Raw genomic sequence first — 16,799 nt, forward strand, 5'->3', positions numbered from 1 at the left:
GATCCACCAGGTTCTTTGAAAATAAAGTTTGTACTTACCAGTATGTAGAATGTGGTAAAAATGGGACTGGAAGTGGCATGGATTTTGGCCCTGGCAGAAGGCAGTTTCCAGAGGAGAAATGCAAAGAAAAGTACATTGGGAACCAATAGCAGAAGGTCCCAGTAACGAACTCTAAAAACAAGACAAAGATACTTTTTTTAAATAGTGCTGTGTCGCTTCTGGAGATACAGATAACCTTGTTCAGAAAAAGAAACAGAAACCATCAATAATAGCATCTCACCTGGATGTGCCTATGTCCTCATATAACAGCACCAAGCATTTGTGTGGCACAGTACTGTTGGTAGCATTTAAAAACAAAGGTGTTGTCAGGATGTCAGCTGTTGTCACTGCCGTGGAAGCAGATGAGTAAGTGGCATTTATCTCCTCCTCAGATAATGGTACTGGTGTCACCAATGCTGACATGCTGCCACCGTTCTGGAGAGAGGGAGCCAAAAAGAGATAAAGTAAATCTCAAACAATCCTACATGAAGGATTTGTTCAAAAGAATACACAGAACTTTATCCTGTATTAATGCAAACATTTTTCAAATTTTCTCAATCACATACACCTTTTGTGTTTTGACTATGTTGGCTAGTACAGCGATTGCCAACTGGTGGGCTGCAGTCCATTGGTGGTCCATGAGAAAATTTGGGTGGGCCGCAGAGAAATCTCACCCCCAGACACCACTCCAAAGCAATTAATCCAGGTTGCGCAGAAACACAAGGCTGTGCCGCCCACATAGCCCGCAGGAACCCACCCTGCCCACTCACTCCTTACCCAGCAAAAATTGCCTGAAAAAATTGCTATTTTTCCTTTTTCCGACCATCAGCTGTTCTGCTGTGCTGTGAGATTTAGATTAGCTAGGAAGCAGGAAATGGTTGGGTTTCTTGCTTTCTAGCTAATCTTTAGATCTTCGGCTCTGCTTTTAAGCACAGCCGAACCTCCCTTAGGACTGAAGCTTCTATTATTCAGTGCAGACTCACAGCAAGCAAATTTGAGAGACTGAGCGAGCCGATGGCAGATAGATAGATCACTGGATGATTCTGTGAGCAACTCAAATCTGCCTGCCTGCTTTGCCTGATTTTGGGTAAAAGTTGCTCTTTTTTTATAAAAAAAATCAATATTTACATACATGGTGTGTTGTGAGTCAGTATTATGTCAGTTTGCTTGCAAGCAAATTTTATGTGATAGACTGAGCTAGCTAATGGCAGATAGATAGATCTCTGAATGAATCCGTGATTCTCTGAATGAATCTGTGATTCAAGCTGCCTGCCTGCCTGATTTTGGGTAAAAGTTGCTTTTTTAATAAAAAAAAAACAAAATTTATATAAATATTTATAATATTTACACACAAGCCATGCCCAGCCAGTCACATGACCACCAAGCCACATCCACAAATTAGGCCACACCCACAGAACCAGTTAGTGGTCCCTGGGATTTAATATTATGAGTTTGGTGGTCCCTGAGGTCCAAAAGGTTGGCAACCCCTGGGCTAGTAGATCAGGAGAGTAAGACTAATGCATTTGACAAGCAAAAGACTAGGGAAAACTATGGGCACAAGACCAGGTGACACTGGAACAGGAAGCTTATGTCCTTCACAGATGACTTAAATTTGGTCTACACGGTATTATTTTTAAAGATTGGCCAGAAGCTGCAAATGGTACAGAATGAAGTTGGTAGCGTGCTGCCACATGGACTTCCTACAGCCATGGGAACCTTTTGTTATAGGTGCTGCATTGGCTTTCAACAAGTTCCAGGGTACAATTCAAAATAGTGGTTTTAATCTTGAAAGTTCTGCATAGCTTGCTTCCTAAATACTTTCTGGACTGTTATTTCAGGTAGAACCAAGTCCTCAGGTAGAACTGTACCAGAAAGTAAGCTCTCTGGTTATCCTGATAGGCAAGAGCTAAATTAGGATCTGTTGGGATTTTCCAGATGTTTATTCTCTGTAGTGGCCACCATTTGATGGTCAGCCTTCTTCCAAAGGTTAAATTGGTCTCCCATTCTGGTCTCCTTTCAAAAAGCCATCAAAACAGGAGATATTGGACCTTTGGAATTGACTGCTACTATTATGTCAGGAATGCCTTGAAGTCATAGAACTACACATTTGGAAGATGTCACTTAGGCATAACCTGGCTGACCTGATGACGCCCTTGCTCTATGCAAAAATAATAATATTAATAAAGCACCTATGACAGATAACTGTCCCAGCGAAGGAGAGTTCACAAATACTGGCAGATGTTCTTCAGCGCCATCAGATGAGCCAGCTCCATCTTAAATACAGGTGGTTCTTGACTTACAACAGTCCATTTAGCAAAGTTATAATGGCACTGAAAAAAATGATTTATGACTGTTTTTCACACTGAAAACTGTTGCAGCACCCCCATGGTCACATGATTAAAATTCGAACACTTGGCAACTGACTCGTATTTATGAGGGTTGCAGTGTTCCAGGGTCACATGATCAGCGTTTGTAACCTTCTGACAAGCAAAGTCAGAGGGGGGGAGTCAGATTTACTTAACAGCCATGTTACTAACTTAACAATTGCATTGATTCACTTAACAACTGTTTCACATAGCAACAGAAATGTTGGGCTCAATTATGGTTGTAAGTCAAGGATTACTTGTAATTCCCCACCTCTTTCTAAATGACTCCATCATTATACAGCTGCAAAATAAATATGTTCTACATTTGCTCTGGGAATTGCATATTCGTGCTGCAGTTTGACATTTATGTATCTCAGTTTTCACCATCTTTTTAGAGTTACGATCCTCGGAATGATCCTAATAAGTAACAACTGTTCATGCTTTTTTCAGATGCTTAGATTATAAAGTCTGTAAAATAGTGGCTTGGCATTTGTGAAGTGTCCTACTTTCTGAATTCTAGGAAAGGGAGTCCATTCAAAATGCCTTATTAAATTCTGGGAAAATCCCAAAGTCCACAAAGGAGAAGAGTCTTCAGATAAAAGATTGACACCAGTGTTAAACTTGATTGTGTCATGTGATGTATTGTAACTTTTTTTTTGTCTTTGCAGAGCCCAAGTGGACGTGGCCTGTGCATGATGCATCCAGCCTACGGGCCGCCAGTTTGACACCCCTGTCATCCCTAATCTGTTCCCAGCCAGGCATTCATCACTTCTATCAATTAAAAGAAACTCTTTAAATAAGAGACTTGGGCTTGTTCATATATTTTGAATTACTGAATAAACTTCAAACGAGAATCACATGATGACACGCTAGTTTACCAACCACAGTGACTTTTATTATACATAAAGAGAAAACCAAAGAAATCACATTATATGACTTAGCATCATACGTGAATCCAGTCTCTATCTGAAAGCTTCTATAACAAAGGTTTGCCTTTGTAACCTTGTAACAAAATAGGTGAAGGATAGTCAACAATAAAGAAAATCTAAGTCTTTAGCAAACAGCAGTCTGCAAACCAACTCCAGGGTGTTTTCTGGCTTTTCATGCTGCAATCTAAATGTGAAAAAAGTGCATAATAAAAGCAGTATTTGTGGTTGATTAGCAAGTCTCTTTGAGGAGACAAAAATAAACCTTCTCCCACTAAAATAAAATAAGGTGAAACAGGATAATCCATAAAAAGGCCAAAGTTTGTAGGTAACAAGTGCAGTTTTTAACGAATACAGATATTGATAATATAATAAATAATGTTTCTACCTCAAATATGTTCTTATGTTTCTATTACAAAGGCAGAATTTTTTTCATACAGAAGATCAGCATCAAGGTAACTGTGCTGGACTATGATCTGGAAGGCTGATGCACACAATTTTTAACCAATAGCCAGTTAAGTTGTATATTACACAGCTTATTGGGTTGTTAAATAGAATGAGCCTTCTGCCTTTCCTTAGTATCCCTTGAGAATCATGAACCCTAATTATGGCTGAATCAGAAAGCCACAGGTATCACTCAGTATGAAAACAAGTCTAGAACTTCAAGCTAGTAGTTGTGAATAGATTTTTTTCATCTGAACCAGAAGACTATAATTAATGTAAGACTTTTATCTTATAACAATTCTGGAATGGAAAGGTAAACAGCAGCCTTGGAGACAAAAAAAGCTTATTTATAAAAGCTTATTTTGAATGCCTTGTGAACTTGTCGGCTTTAAACTAGCTTCCTGTATTGCTAAAATTGTACTTTATTCGCAGAGGTTGCTTTGGTTGTATGTAACAAAGACATAAAGCTAGCAATGGCATTCTTCTTACCCTGGCTGTCTTAAACAAAGAAACTTTGCCCCGAATTTACAGCTGAAACAAGGTTATAATCACGCTTGTCAAACAATTTTACAATGATTAGACCACACTACAAGTCTAAGGTCTTTCTCTGTTCCCTCTTCCACTTTTTGAAATGAAAAACAACTGCTAAAGCAACAGAAATTACTTTTAATTAAGCATACTGTTTCCACGTCTAAATAAGCAATGTAGAATAATAGCTATATGCAAACAAATCTTAAGTTGTGATTAAAATCAGATATTTAATGTTCTTACATTTCAGTTATTTGAAGACACCTATACACTTGTTGAAATTAGAGTGCCAATTTTTAATATAAAGAAACACATAAAAATCAGAATTTAATTTAGTTTCTACCTTTAAAAATTAGGTCAATGCTTCTAGAAAAACTCCTTTATGATCACAAAGTCCTTCTTGAATTACTGTCTCTTGTGGACTGGGCATCTACAAACAAACTTCTTCTCTCTCCTTTTCATGAAGCACTACAACATAAATAAAAATTGATTAATCAAGCCTACATATTTTTAAGAGTTTCAAAGACTAATTTACATAAGCTAATTATATTTAGTTAAGCCTAATAACCTATTTTATTAATGATTCTATCTAAACATTTTCCAAAGAAATCAGCAGAGTTGCCTGCTTTTTCTTCAGTAATATTTCCAATGTCTCCTTTGTATTTTTTGCTGATTAAGTGAAGCACTAGCCCAAATCACCAGTGATGCACCCACCCACATGTATCAAAGTGACAAATACAGTAATGTCTAGTTTCCAAGAAAACACATTCTTCAGCAAGAATATGTATAAACCATTGTCTCTCAGATATACTTAAAACAGCCTTCAGTAATTGCTTATTAAGAACAACTCTTCGCATATTGTTGCTCTTTCTCAACAATATTCAGCTTGTTAAGTATCTAAGCACTATACAACCATCAAATTAAGTTGCCATCTGAATCATATTTGATTAAGCCCACATTTTAGGGTATTTATTCTCCCAAGGTAATTATCAACATGATAAGATCACTAATTATTAAAGTAAAAGAAAACAATATAAAAAAGAGCAAATGAATATAAGTTATTAAAATACTGGATCATAAAATTGCTTGTTGGAACAGCAAAATTATTAGGGTTCCCTTACAAATCGTTTATGTGTTTGCATGGCCCCCTGAACCACAAACTACTTCTCATTTATGGTTTGTTTATAACCCTGAAAAGAGTGGCAAGTGGTCTGATGCGTTGGGGAAATACAAAAGATGAACAGTGCATGACAGAAGGGTTCAATTTGCTGGTATTTCAGAATCCAATTACTCTCAGTGAGTTGAGGCACCCATTTTAAGACCAGGGATTGCCTTTGAATCAGTCTTGACTCCCAGTGACTGCCTGGAAAAGTCCCTGAGGGCACCCTTAGCAAGGTTTTTTAGAAATGGTTTGTCCTTGCCTGCTTCCTGAGGTCACTCAACTGGTTTCCTGCTTAAGGAGGACTAGAACTTGAAGTTCCTAGCTTGTTGCTTTAACCACTATAACCAAACTGGCTCTCTGATAAATAAACAAACATAGATAAAAACTGTTTGGAAATATTTCAGATTAACACTTTAAATTTGGCACAGAAATTAGTAAGCCAGCAATGAAGCTGATATTGAATTCTTTATTGTCATTGTACATATATACACAGTATGCATACAATGAAATTCACAATTATGATACATAAGGAATGAAGTAGGTCTCAAATGCATTATTCCTCTATGATTTAGGCAAATGTTTCATCATTCTCTGTATTTTTCTCCATCTAGAATTACAGTTAAAAGATTCATATTTTCTTGGTAAGTTAAAACATGTTCCTCTGAAAATCCCAGACTCCATTTCAGAGGAAACTAACTGATAAAGTCTTGAAATAAACAGTCATGCTAATACACTGAAAAGAAAGAGAAATCTTTTATCTGACCACGACATTCATATCTCACTCATTCAAATGAATTTCCTCATTTTATCCAAGGGCAATCCTATGTGACTTAACCTTTTCAGTCTCACAACAAGTATCTGTTCAGTAAGAACTGGTGGGGACCACAAAACCAAGTAACAAAAAATGAAAAAGCTAAATTGCTCTGGGATTTTAGAATTCAAACAGGCAGATAGTACCACGTCATACCGCAGACTTAACAATTATTGATAAAAAGGCAAAAAAGATTGGATAGTGGATGTTGCAATACCTGGAGCTAGATACCAGAAAAGAACTAGAGAAAAATCACAAAATTACAAAGGCCTGCAAATAGAAGTAGAATGACTGTGGTAGAAGAAAGCCAATATAGTACTGTTGGAAGAAAAATCCTCCTGGGTTCAGTTCCAAGTGGGGAAAAAGACACTGGAAACATGGAGGCTGTTTGGAAGGTTTAATGGTAAACAGGACCACATGGCCTGGAGCTCCAGAGTGAACAGGAAGGATGATCACATGCTTCAAGGTGAAGGAAGAGATCAAAAAAGGGCTGAGGTGCTGAGAGTGCCTGGGTTTTATAACCTTTGTTGGGATTTGAATTGGAGCTTGTATTCTGATTGGTTGTCAGACTCCCATGAGGCCATGCAGGGGCAACTCTCTAGGCTGTCCTGAGTCCCAGGCTTGGTTGAACCTTGCTGGATGATGGTGCACTGAAAAGGGCTTTTGAGCAATTGTTATAGCTTTACCTGGAGATCTTTGTTATGTAAAGTATTCTGGCCCAGGCCTTAATGGCCCATCCATTAACAAAGGTGGGGGTGAGCTTCTGCTTCTGAGGTGAGTTTCTGCTCTTGAGTTTCTACTCTTTTTAGGGGAAATATTCTGCCTTTTTAATATTTCCTAGGATATTTCAATTTTCTAGGAGAGGGGTGGGTGCTAACTTCCTACAGTACCAATAGTAATAAGTGCCTTGGGTGCAATCCCAAATTTCTGGTGCACTGCTTGAATACGATCACTATTGACAAAATCAATTGGCAAAGGCAGTTTTACTAAGGAAGCTTTTGTGTTGTGACAGTGATATTTAACACTGTCAAATATTTGCCTGAAGGTACTCGATAAGGGCTCAATGGGTAGATAAAAGCGTCAAATCGAATCTAAATATCTGGCTGATTGTGCATATTATTATTATTATTATTATTATTATTATTATTATTATTATTATTATTATTATTATTATTTCACTATCAGTCAATTGCAAAAGGCTGTTTTACTAGGAAGTGTTTACATCCTGCGATGATACCACAAAACATCATCATCCCTTAACAATCCCTGGCCCTCGGAAAGGACTTAATAAGTAGATAAAAATACTGAACATCTGGTTGATTGTGTGACAAACCCTAAGTAATAAGAGTGAAGCTCAACCAATTTGATCCTTGCTTCATTACACTTACTGCACAACCTTATGCATGTTTGCTGTAAACAAGTCTCACAGTGACCCATAGAAAGACTGCTTAGAGTGCAACCATAAAATTTTCTGAAAGATTTAACTTGTTGCTCTATCTTGAGATAGCTCAAGATTATCATCTAAGTACATTTGCTTCAGTTTAAGCAACAGTAAGGATTTTGAAGTACTGTAGATGCATTTCAATCTGTATCAGTGTGAATATTTTACTGGTCATCCATAAATTCAGTGTTTCTTTGGCAACTTTAAGATGTACAGGTAGTCCTTGACTTACGACCACAATTTCTGGCCCTGGCATTGACTTTGCTTGTCAGAAAGTTGCAAAAGGTGATGATATGGCCCTGGCACATTGCAACCATTATAAGTATGAACCAGTTGCCAAGCATCTGAATTTTGATCTCATGACCATGGGATGCTGCAATGGTTCTATGTGAAAAATGTCATAAGTCACTTTTTTTCAGTGCTGTTGTAACTTAGTCACTAAATGAAGAGTTTAAAGTTGAGGATTATCTATACAGACATCAATTCCCAGGATGCTTTCTGGAAAATTATTGGAACTGAAGTCCACATATCTTAAAATTGCCAAGATTGGGAGACACTGCTGGCTTTATTTCAGGGCCACTCACACTGTGACTGTAATACAATGCAAAATAAATTAAATCTGGCATCCAACAATGTGCATTTCTGGTAGGTTTGCAATGCATTAGGCATCTCATTAATTTCATTTCCATGAAGTAACAGCAATTCAACAATGGAACCAATTAAGCAGACTAGTGATCTTTTCTTCATTGGATGTGTGTTCTCAGAGGGTGGGCAGCATCTGTCTTGAGGACTTTAATTTGGATTTCTGCACTGAGCAGGAAATTAAATTCAGTGGCCTATCTGGTCCTTTTGACTCTATGATTCCAGTATCTCAGTTCATCCCCCTTAGAGTTTGTTTTCCTTCTGCGTGTATATGCCAAGGTCTTGAGTGATAGCTGTTTGAGAGGACCTGCCTTAATAATAATAAAGTTCCGTTTCAGTGCAATACAGTATACAGTATTGCAACAATACTGCAAATTGTGCCAGCAAGTCTCCTCATATTTATATAAGGCAAGTGTCACAATGATCACATTTCCTGTCATGCTAGAAGATTAGTATTTGAGTTTTTTCCAATCAGTTTAGAACTAGTTATTCCATTAGAGAGAGAACCCCTAAAAGATTCTTTCTGAACAGAGGACAGTGCAAACGGAAGGAAAAGCTAGGTTACCAATCAACTCCGACCTAAATTCTTTAAGTTAATCTCGGGCCATCAAATGGTTGATTAATAATGAAAAAATACTGCTTTCAGCTGGGGAAAAACCTACCAGGAAAATGGACAGTGAGATAATGTGGCCAGATTGATGAAAAAAGGCAGGCACGCAACTAAATGAAAGAGACAAATTCCGGTTGGGGATTCCTAAGAAAGGATTTAAAAACTGAAACAAAATATATGAAAGCCTTTATACAAATTTAAAGTGCACTATTATACTGTGTTCCATATCTGAAGAATATATCTGAAGTAAAAAAAATCATCACCCTGTACCCTTTGAGTCAACTGTGCATTAAAGGCAACACCGGACAATACGTCTAGGACGTCCTCAACTTACAACAGTTTGTTCAATGACTACTTGAAGTTACAAACTACTGAAAAAGTGACATGACTATTTTTCATGCTTACGACTGTTGTAGATCCCCGTGATCATGTGATCAAAATTCAGATACTTGGCAGCAGATTCATGCTTATGACGGTTGCCATGTCCCAGAGTCATGTGATCACCTTTTGCGACCTTTTGACAAGCCAAAGACAATGGGGAAGCCAGAGTCACTTAACCCTGTCAAAAACTTAACAATTGCAATGATTCACTTAACAACTGTGGCAAGAAAGGTCATAAAATGGGGCAAAATTCACTTAAATATCTCGCTTAGCAACAAAAATTTTGGGCTCAATTGTGGTTGTAAGTTGAAAACTTCCTGTATAATTAACTGTTTAAAAATTGAATCATAACAATGAAATTGGCAAAGTTATATCATTTCAACAATCTAACCTTTTTAATTCTAATGGCTTGATTTTCTTCTATATGTTTGGATATTTTGAGGATAGTTTTATTCAGTTGTTATTTCTTTTACATTCTTTGTTTTCCACTGATATTTCCCAGCCAAGTTTAGTGTAGATTTTTTTTCACCATATAGTTTATTACATAATAGAACTTTTTCTTTCAAAAACGCCATTTCTATTGTACAGCAATATGCCCTCTTTTTATTAGTAACTTGTATTTTTAATTGAAGCGCTTTTAAAGCTGTATAAAGAAAAACATGGAAAAGCTCTTTAGAACGAAAAGACTTTGCTGGTTGCTTTGTACATGTCCCTTGCAGGTGGTTAGGTAACCCATCATGGAAACAAATTTATTTACTTTTTACATTCCTAATATCAGTTCAGTTTTACTGTCAACAGAGTCAATCTCTATGTACAGAAAAAAGAGGCAGGAAAAGGGGAAATGAAAGAGAAACAACCTCTTTTAATTCAAGCAGCTAAATACTGTTCCTCCAATCAGCTTCAAATTTGTTTCATTTTTCCTGCATTGCCACAGCAGAAAAACAACTAGAAATTCATTATTAATTAGGTCATAATATATTAGCAAAGTTATGTGACCAGTTTGGAAATCACAAGAGAAGGCAAGCTTTCATATAACTAACTACAACAGGAAGAACGAAGCGGAAAATATGACAGAAGGGATTTATATATAAAATTAACTTAGGATTCCTTTTTTAAACATTTGACTATCACCCTAAAACCCAAGCAACTATGGACACTTACAATGTTATCAGTCCACTGTATGCCCTGAAAGATGGAATCTGTATAGCCAAAAACTAAAATCAAGAATCTAGGATTGAAGCATAGTCCCTATAATAGAATGAGACCCTCCTCCCAATCACTGCTACTCTTACCATTTTCCCAACCTACTTACAATTAATTTCAGAGGAAATTTCAAAGAATAAGATTTTGTGTCTGGCATCCCAAGCTAGTTATAAAAAAAAAAATTATCTTGTGGATGTTTATATTTTAACTGACCACCATTTGTACCGTTACATAATCAGAAACACTCCCTGCTCCTGCAGACCACTAAAAGCCCTTTGAAACATTAACTTTGTTGAAAAGCATATTTTGTCTAACCTCTAAAACACTCATTCAACAGCAAGTCAATTGTAAACATAAATGGGAAGTTGCTAGAAGTTACCAAACTACAGAAGGGAATACACACAAAATGTCATAGCATGGGCTAAGTGGGACAGAGGAGGCAAATTTTGAACTGCCGACTGGAAAACTCCACAAATTCCAGATTAAATCATTGTAGGAGTTACCTACCTCTATGTAACCATCCAGATAGGGGAAAAAAAAAATTCGACTCTCGCAGAGGAAGCATTTTTCCCTGCCCGAGGTTCATTCCTGATAGTAAAAGGGGCCTTTGGTTGGGTGTTGATACCAAAACATTTCGGGCCATGCTTGCGGCAGCTGTGTGATCCCTGGGGTCCCGAAGAGTCAGGCCCGACTTAACTGAACAACAACAACTAAAGGATGCTATTTCAGGAAGGAGAGTTTCAACTCAAGAGAAGCGCGGCGCACGGACCTCTCCGAAGATCTCTCTAGGAAAGAAAGCAGTCTAAGCAGGGCATTACTAAAAGCCCTGGGACAGATCGAAAGGGGAGAGGGGGAAAGGCGGCATTCACACGGGAAAAATCTTCAACACAGCGAACGACCCCCGTTCATTCTTGACCAAAAACACAGCATCTTTCCCAAGGATCAGCAGACCAGGGTCACCGGGTTCAAGATTAGCCAAGAAGTGCCGGGAGGGGGAATTTATTTATTTGTTTGTTTGTTTGTCAAGCATGTATGAGAAATCAAGTATGAAGGTAACATCTAAACATATAAGTATAAACAGGTATAAGTATATGCGTAATCAATGAGTATGAATAAATGGGTAAATGGGAACAGTAGGACGTGGGGGTGGATTTACAAATCTCTTCTTTAAAGCCGGGGGGGGGGGGATCTCGTCCAGACAGGGCTGGACGAGAGATCTCTCCTTCCCAGTCCCATAGTTTCCCCCAGCGAAATCTTGGCCGATCACCCATGCCCGGTCGATGGAGGCATCTAAGATTTAAGGCCACTTTAAAAGGAGCCAGGGAGCTCCTTACCTGGCCCTTCTCTCTTCGTTTCCTCCGTCCGTACAAGCCACGCTCGCCCTCCGCAGCTCCCTTGTTATCTTCGCTCGCAGCCCGAGGGAGGAGGAGGAGGAGGCCTGTCCCGCTTTCGCTGGCTCTGGCTCTGGCTCATGCCCGGGGCTCTCGACCGACCATCCTGCAGCCACAGCAAAGGCTCCGTCCCAGGTCCAGAACGCGGGGAGGGCGCAGGGCTGCCCCGGAGGAGGAGCGTCGTTGACAAGCCGGCCGGAGCTTAAAGCAGCGAAGCCGCGGCCGGGGTGACCCACCTACTTCCTGCCGTCGCTCAGAAGAAGACAGGCGCCCGCAGTGGAAAGAAGGCGCAGCGCCATCGAGCCTCCAGGCCAGGATGACGAGCGGCGCGCGGAGGAAGAGCAGCCTCGCTCCCCCCCACGCCCCCACCCTCCCCCGCCGGCTGAGGAAGACCTGAGCGTCGATCCCAGGGTCACCAGCCAATCACGATGCCCCTAAAGAAGAAGAAGCCCGGCTCCAAAAGCGAAACGAAAGGGGGGGCGAAAGGAGCCAATGAACGAAGCGAAGGGGGCGGAGTCGCGCGCTGGGGAGGGGAAAAAAAAAACAACCGGCAGGGCGTTAAAGGCAACGCAACCATTTCTAAGGCGAGCGCAGCCAGGAAAAGTTAGGTAGTCCTCGCGCCGGTTCCTTTGGTAAAGCCGCCAATGCCCCTGATTTAAGGGGAGGAATCGAAGCAAAAAAAAAAAAAAAAGGACAAGTTTCCAAATCTGCATTTTGTTTTATTCTGGGTTATTGGCGAATTCGAGTTTTTTTCTTCTTCTAAAAGTAACTCCCTTCCTTGGGCTGGCATCCCTTTCAGCATTTGCGAAGCGCCTCCTGTGGAGAGGGCAAGCCCACTATCAACGAAGGCAAACAAACCTCTCGTGGCTTATTTCACCGCTTGAAAGAAATTCGAGGGGGGGGGGCGTGCGCCTCATAGGCGCACCTAAACCAATTCAGCGAAACGAAATGCATTCAGCGACTGGAAGACAGCCCCCTATAATAAACATTCCCGGCCGACGAGAAACCACGAAGCTCACGTGGTGCTCTCTAGAGTGTTGGACTCCCCAACTCCTCAATCGGGGACGTCAGAGCAAAGTTCCCAGCACCGTCGAGCTGCGTTTATTTCCTCTTTTTTTCACCTACCTCCTCCCAGCCTACAGCTCTCTCCGCCCCCTCGTTAATATTCATAAGATTACCCTCGCCGTCTTTCCTCACCAGCGATAGATTGCCCCGCCCCGTCGTTAATATTCATAAGAGCGCTTTAGTATCTACCTTTGGATTTACATATTCATAGACGTTGCGTCATGATGCCCTAAAGATTTCGCGGGCTTTTGACCACGTGACCCTTCATTCGCGCGGTATTCAGTTCTGCGGCGGCGTTTGTCTTTTGAGAGGGGGGAGCTGTTGGTGGAAGAACCTCGGAAAGCAGAAGAAATGGCGGTAAGAGAACTTCTCTCACAACTAACCTGCAAATGCTTTTCTTGTATTGGTTATTTGTATTTGCGTCCCTTTTGGTGGGCCGCTTTTGGGGGGATCGTTTGGCGTCCTCTTGGTTTTTATTTTTTAACCTCTTAGCCATTTGTTTCTTAGTTTTGCTGGTTCGTTTTAGAAGCTGCATCTAAAACTTTTTCCAGACCTTGTGCCTGCAGGAAATTAGCAGAAGGAGTGAAATTGTAGGCACTTTTCTGTTCATTCGTGCAAATTCCTGCCCAGCCATAGACCTGGGAGGTCTGAGCCGCCCGTGTCCCCTGTTTAGAAGAGGGGAGTACAAAGAAATATTCTCAGGCATGGCTGTTCTGGAATTGAACCCAAAGGATCTCTGGAATTGAAAAGAGAGCAAAAATAAAGCGTCTCACGCAGTGCCTGCCAGGAGTAGTCAATAGGCGCTTTTCTTAGTCTGTCTCTTGCCATTCCTTTTGCATTTTAGGAAGTTAGCACCCACCCCTCTCCTAGAAAATTGAAATATCCTAGGAAATATTAAAAAGGCAGAATATTTCCCCTAAAAAGAGTAGAAACTCAAGAGCAGAAACTCACCTCAGAAGAAGAAACTCACCCCCACCTTTGTTAATGGGTCGGCCATTAAGGCCTGGGCCAGAATACTTTACATAACAAAGATCTCCAGGTAAAGCTATAGCAATTGCCAAAAGCCCTTTTCAGTGCACCATCATCCAGCAAGGCTCAACCAAGCCTGGAACTCAGGACAGCCTAGAGAGTTGCTCCTGCATGGCCCCATGGATGTCTGACAACCAATCAGAATACAACCTCCAATTGAAATCCCAACAAAGGTTATAAAACCCAGGCACTCTCAGCACCTCAGCCCTTTTTTGATCTCTTCCTTCACCTTGAAGCATGTGATCATCCTTCCTGTTCACTCTGGAGCTCCAGGCAATGTGGTCCTGTCTACCACCAAACCTTCCAAACAGCCTCCATGTTTCCAGTGTCTTTTTCCCCACTTGGAACTGAACCCAGAAGGATTTTTCTTCCAACAGCATGTTCAGAAGTTTAGAAAATTTGGACCAAGTCCTAGGAAAGTACAGCTGGTCCTCGACTTATGACCACAATTGAGCCCAACATTTCTGTCATTAAGTGAGACATTGGTTAAGTGAGTTTTGGCCCCCCTTTGACAACTTTTTTTGTCATGGTTAGGTGAATCACTACAGTTGATGAGTTAGTATCCCAGTCGTTAAGTGAATCCGGCTTCCCCATTGACTTTGCATGTCAGAAGGATGCAAGAGGGGATCACGTGACTCTTGGACACAGCAAAGATCATAAATATGAACCTGTTGCCAAGCATCTGAATTTTGATTGCATGGTCATGGGAATGCTGCAATGGTCATAACTCTGAAAAACAGTTACAAGTCAAATTTTTCAGTGATGACGTAACGGTCACTAACTGTCATGAACTGTTGTAAATCGAGGTCTAGCTGTATATTAATCAAATTCACAAGATATTTTGCACTCTGTCTGCTGTGTTAGGATTCCTCTGAGTTAAACATGGCTACCAGTCCGGTGCAGAACTCTCGGCGAGGAGAGGCCTTCACGTCCAGTCCAGGGAGAGATCTACCTCCCTTCGAGGACGAGTCTGAAGGACTCCTGGGGACAGAGGGACTCCCCGATGAAGAGGACGAAGATGGAGAGGAGTTGATTGGAGAAGGGATGGAAAGGTATGGGTCTTCCTCTGCCAAGTTCATGTTTTTACATGGAACCTCAGAATGAAACATTTGGCACTCTGTCCAGCTAGGTTCTCTTTACTTGCCTGTTTCATCCATTCAATGCTAATCAGGTTGACTTCAAAGGGGCAAATATGAAGTTTGCATTTCATACTATTAGTTGATATTGGTATGGCAGTAAATTCGTATTGCATTATGTCATATGCAGGATATTCCCACACACATTGTCATGCATCTTTCTCATTCCTTGCTGTTATCAACAGTAGTAAATCAGCAAATTGTTGCTCTAACAGTTAATCATGTACAGTAGTCAACTAATTGTTTAGAATTGCATTGCTTGGCTTTCCTGCCATTAAGTAAATAGTAACCATGATTTATTCCACTGTCTTGCTAATCAATCAAAGTATGCAGAGTTCCTGGGATTTGAATATTGGTGTAATGTTTGGACTAACCTGTTGACTTTTTTTCTATTGTTCACATGTATATTATGATGAGATGTTGGGTCAATTTGATTATCAGGTAGAGTTCCTCTCATTTGGAATATTTATTTAATACAATATTCTTGTTAAATAAGGATGGGAAAGCCTATAACTATTTGTAGATCTGTCATGTAATGGGAGGAGAATTTCTTCAGGGTAGGGGTTTTTATGTTTAATGTTAGATTTATTTGAAATTTGGGTCATTCCCTTTTTTGGGATTATAATCTGTGTTGCATTTTATTCTTGTTGATAAAGCAAACATAAACACAGTAAATGTGCAGGATTCCTCATTATTTTGGGAAGTAGATAGCCAATTGTGACCAAGATTATCCCAGCTTCTAAACCAGTGGTTCCCAAAGTTGGCAGTACCACCCCCTGGGGGGCAGTGGGATGACTTAGGGGGGGCGATAAGAGGCAAGGGGGGATGGCAGAGGAGTGCTGGAGGTGGGCCCCTTGCAGAGCACAATTCTGCCTGGGGCTCTGTCGGCCGCTAGTCAGCAGAGCACTTCCGGTTCCAGCCTGACTTGTCCCATCACCTGCACCTGCGCGTACTGTACGCTGGCAGCCATGCTAAGCCTCGTGCGTGCTGCTCTGGTTTGCCTGGCTCAGCAAACTTTCCCTGTTTTTTTAAATTAAAAAAGCAGGTTTCTACTACTCCCCCCGCATTGTAACTGTAACTCTTTTCAAATCAGATATGAACACACACATATTGTAAGTATTCTGAATTTCAGAGCAGAAATGGCAGAAGCAGAAAATTCAAAGAAGAAATGTAAACAATATAGTGTGGGATATCTGAAGTATGGATTTATACCAGCTCCATCAAACCAGCAGCTGCCACAGTGCCTACTATGTGAAAAAGTATTTTCTAATGAGGCAATGAAGCCTTCCAGACTGAACGAACATTTGAAGAAGGCAAGGCAGTCAAGAACTAGCTTTTTTTCAATCACTTCATGACAAAAAGCGCCCAACACTGTCACACATGTTTTACAATGTTTCCCAACAAAACACTGATGGTTTGCGTGCATCATAACAACATTTCATTACTGATTGCTAAGTCTGGACAGCCATATACTATTGGTGAAGAACTCATCCTACCAGCTATTAGTGAGGTTCTGAATACTGTTTTGCGTAAGTCACCACATGATATAATTAAGACAATTCCTCTCAGCAACAATTCAGTGCAAAAGAAGCATAGATGAAATGGCTGAGAATGTGGAAGATATA

The 16,799-nt window shown here is 40.3% G+C and overlaps 2 protein-coding genes across 3 annotated transcripts in view; one reads left to right on the forward strand and one right to left on the reverse strand.

The window, feature by feature from the left end:
- The window catches only part of TPRA1 (transmembrane protein adipocyte associated 1), a 34,549-nt gene extending 22,095 nt beyond the window's left edge, over positions 1-12,454 (reverse strand). Inside the window, exons 1-4 of one of the 2 annotated variants that reach the window (XM_026723247.2) lie at positions 11,888-12,454; positions 4,647-4,771; positions 281-474; positions 39-171 (exon numbers count right to left, since the gene is read on the reverse strand). In XM_026723247.2, coding sequence (XP_026579032.1) covers positions 39-171; positions 281-462 — 315 coding nt within the window. In that variant the 5' untranslated portion in view covers positions 463-474; positions 4,647-4,771; positions 11,888-12,454. The remainder of the gene's footprint in view (positions 1-38; positions 172-280; positions 475-4,646; positions 4,772-11,887) is intronic. The other variant, XM_026723254.2, reaches the window with a different exon arrangement.
- A 785-nt stretch (positions 12,455-13,239) lies between these two features.
- The window catches only part of MCM2 (minichromosome maintenance complex component 2), a 31,843-nt gene continuing 28,283 nt past the window's right edge, over positions 13,240-16,799 (forward strand). Inside the window, exons 1-2 of the mRNA XM_026723263.2 lie at positions 13,240-13,366; positions 14,903-15,090. Coding sequence (XP_026579048.1) covers positions 13,361-13,366; positions 14,903-15,090 — 194 coding nt within the window. The 5' untranslated portion in view covers positions 13,240-13,360. The remainder of the gene's footprint in view (positions 13,367-14,902; positions 15,091-16,799) is intronic.

This window comes from Pseudonaja textilis, chromosome 2 (genome assembly GCF_049901715.1).
Source record: "Pseudonaja textilis isolate UNSWEBS1 chromosome 2, rPseTex1.2, whole genome shotgun sequence".
In the NCBI taxonomy this organism is placed as follows: domain Eukaryota; kingdom Metazoa; phylum Chordata; class Lepidosauria; order Squamata; family Elapidae; genus Pseudonaja; species Pseudonaja textilis.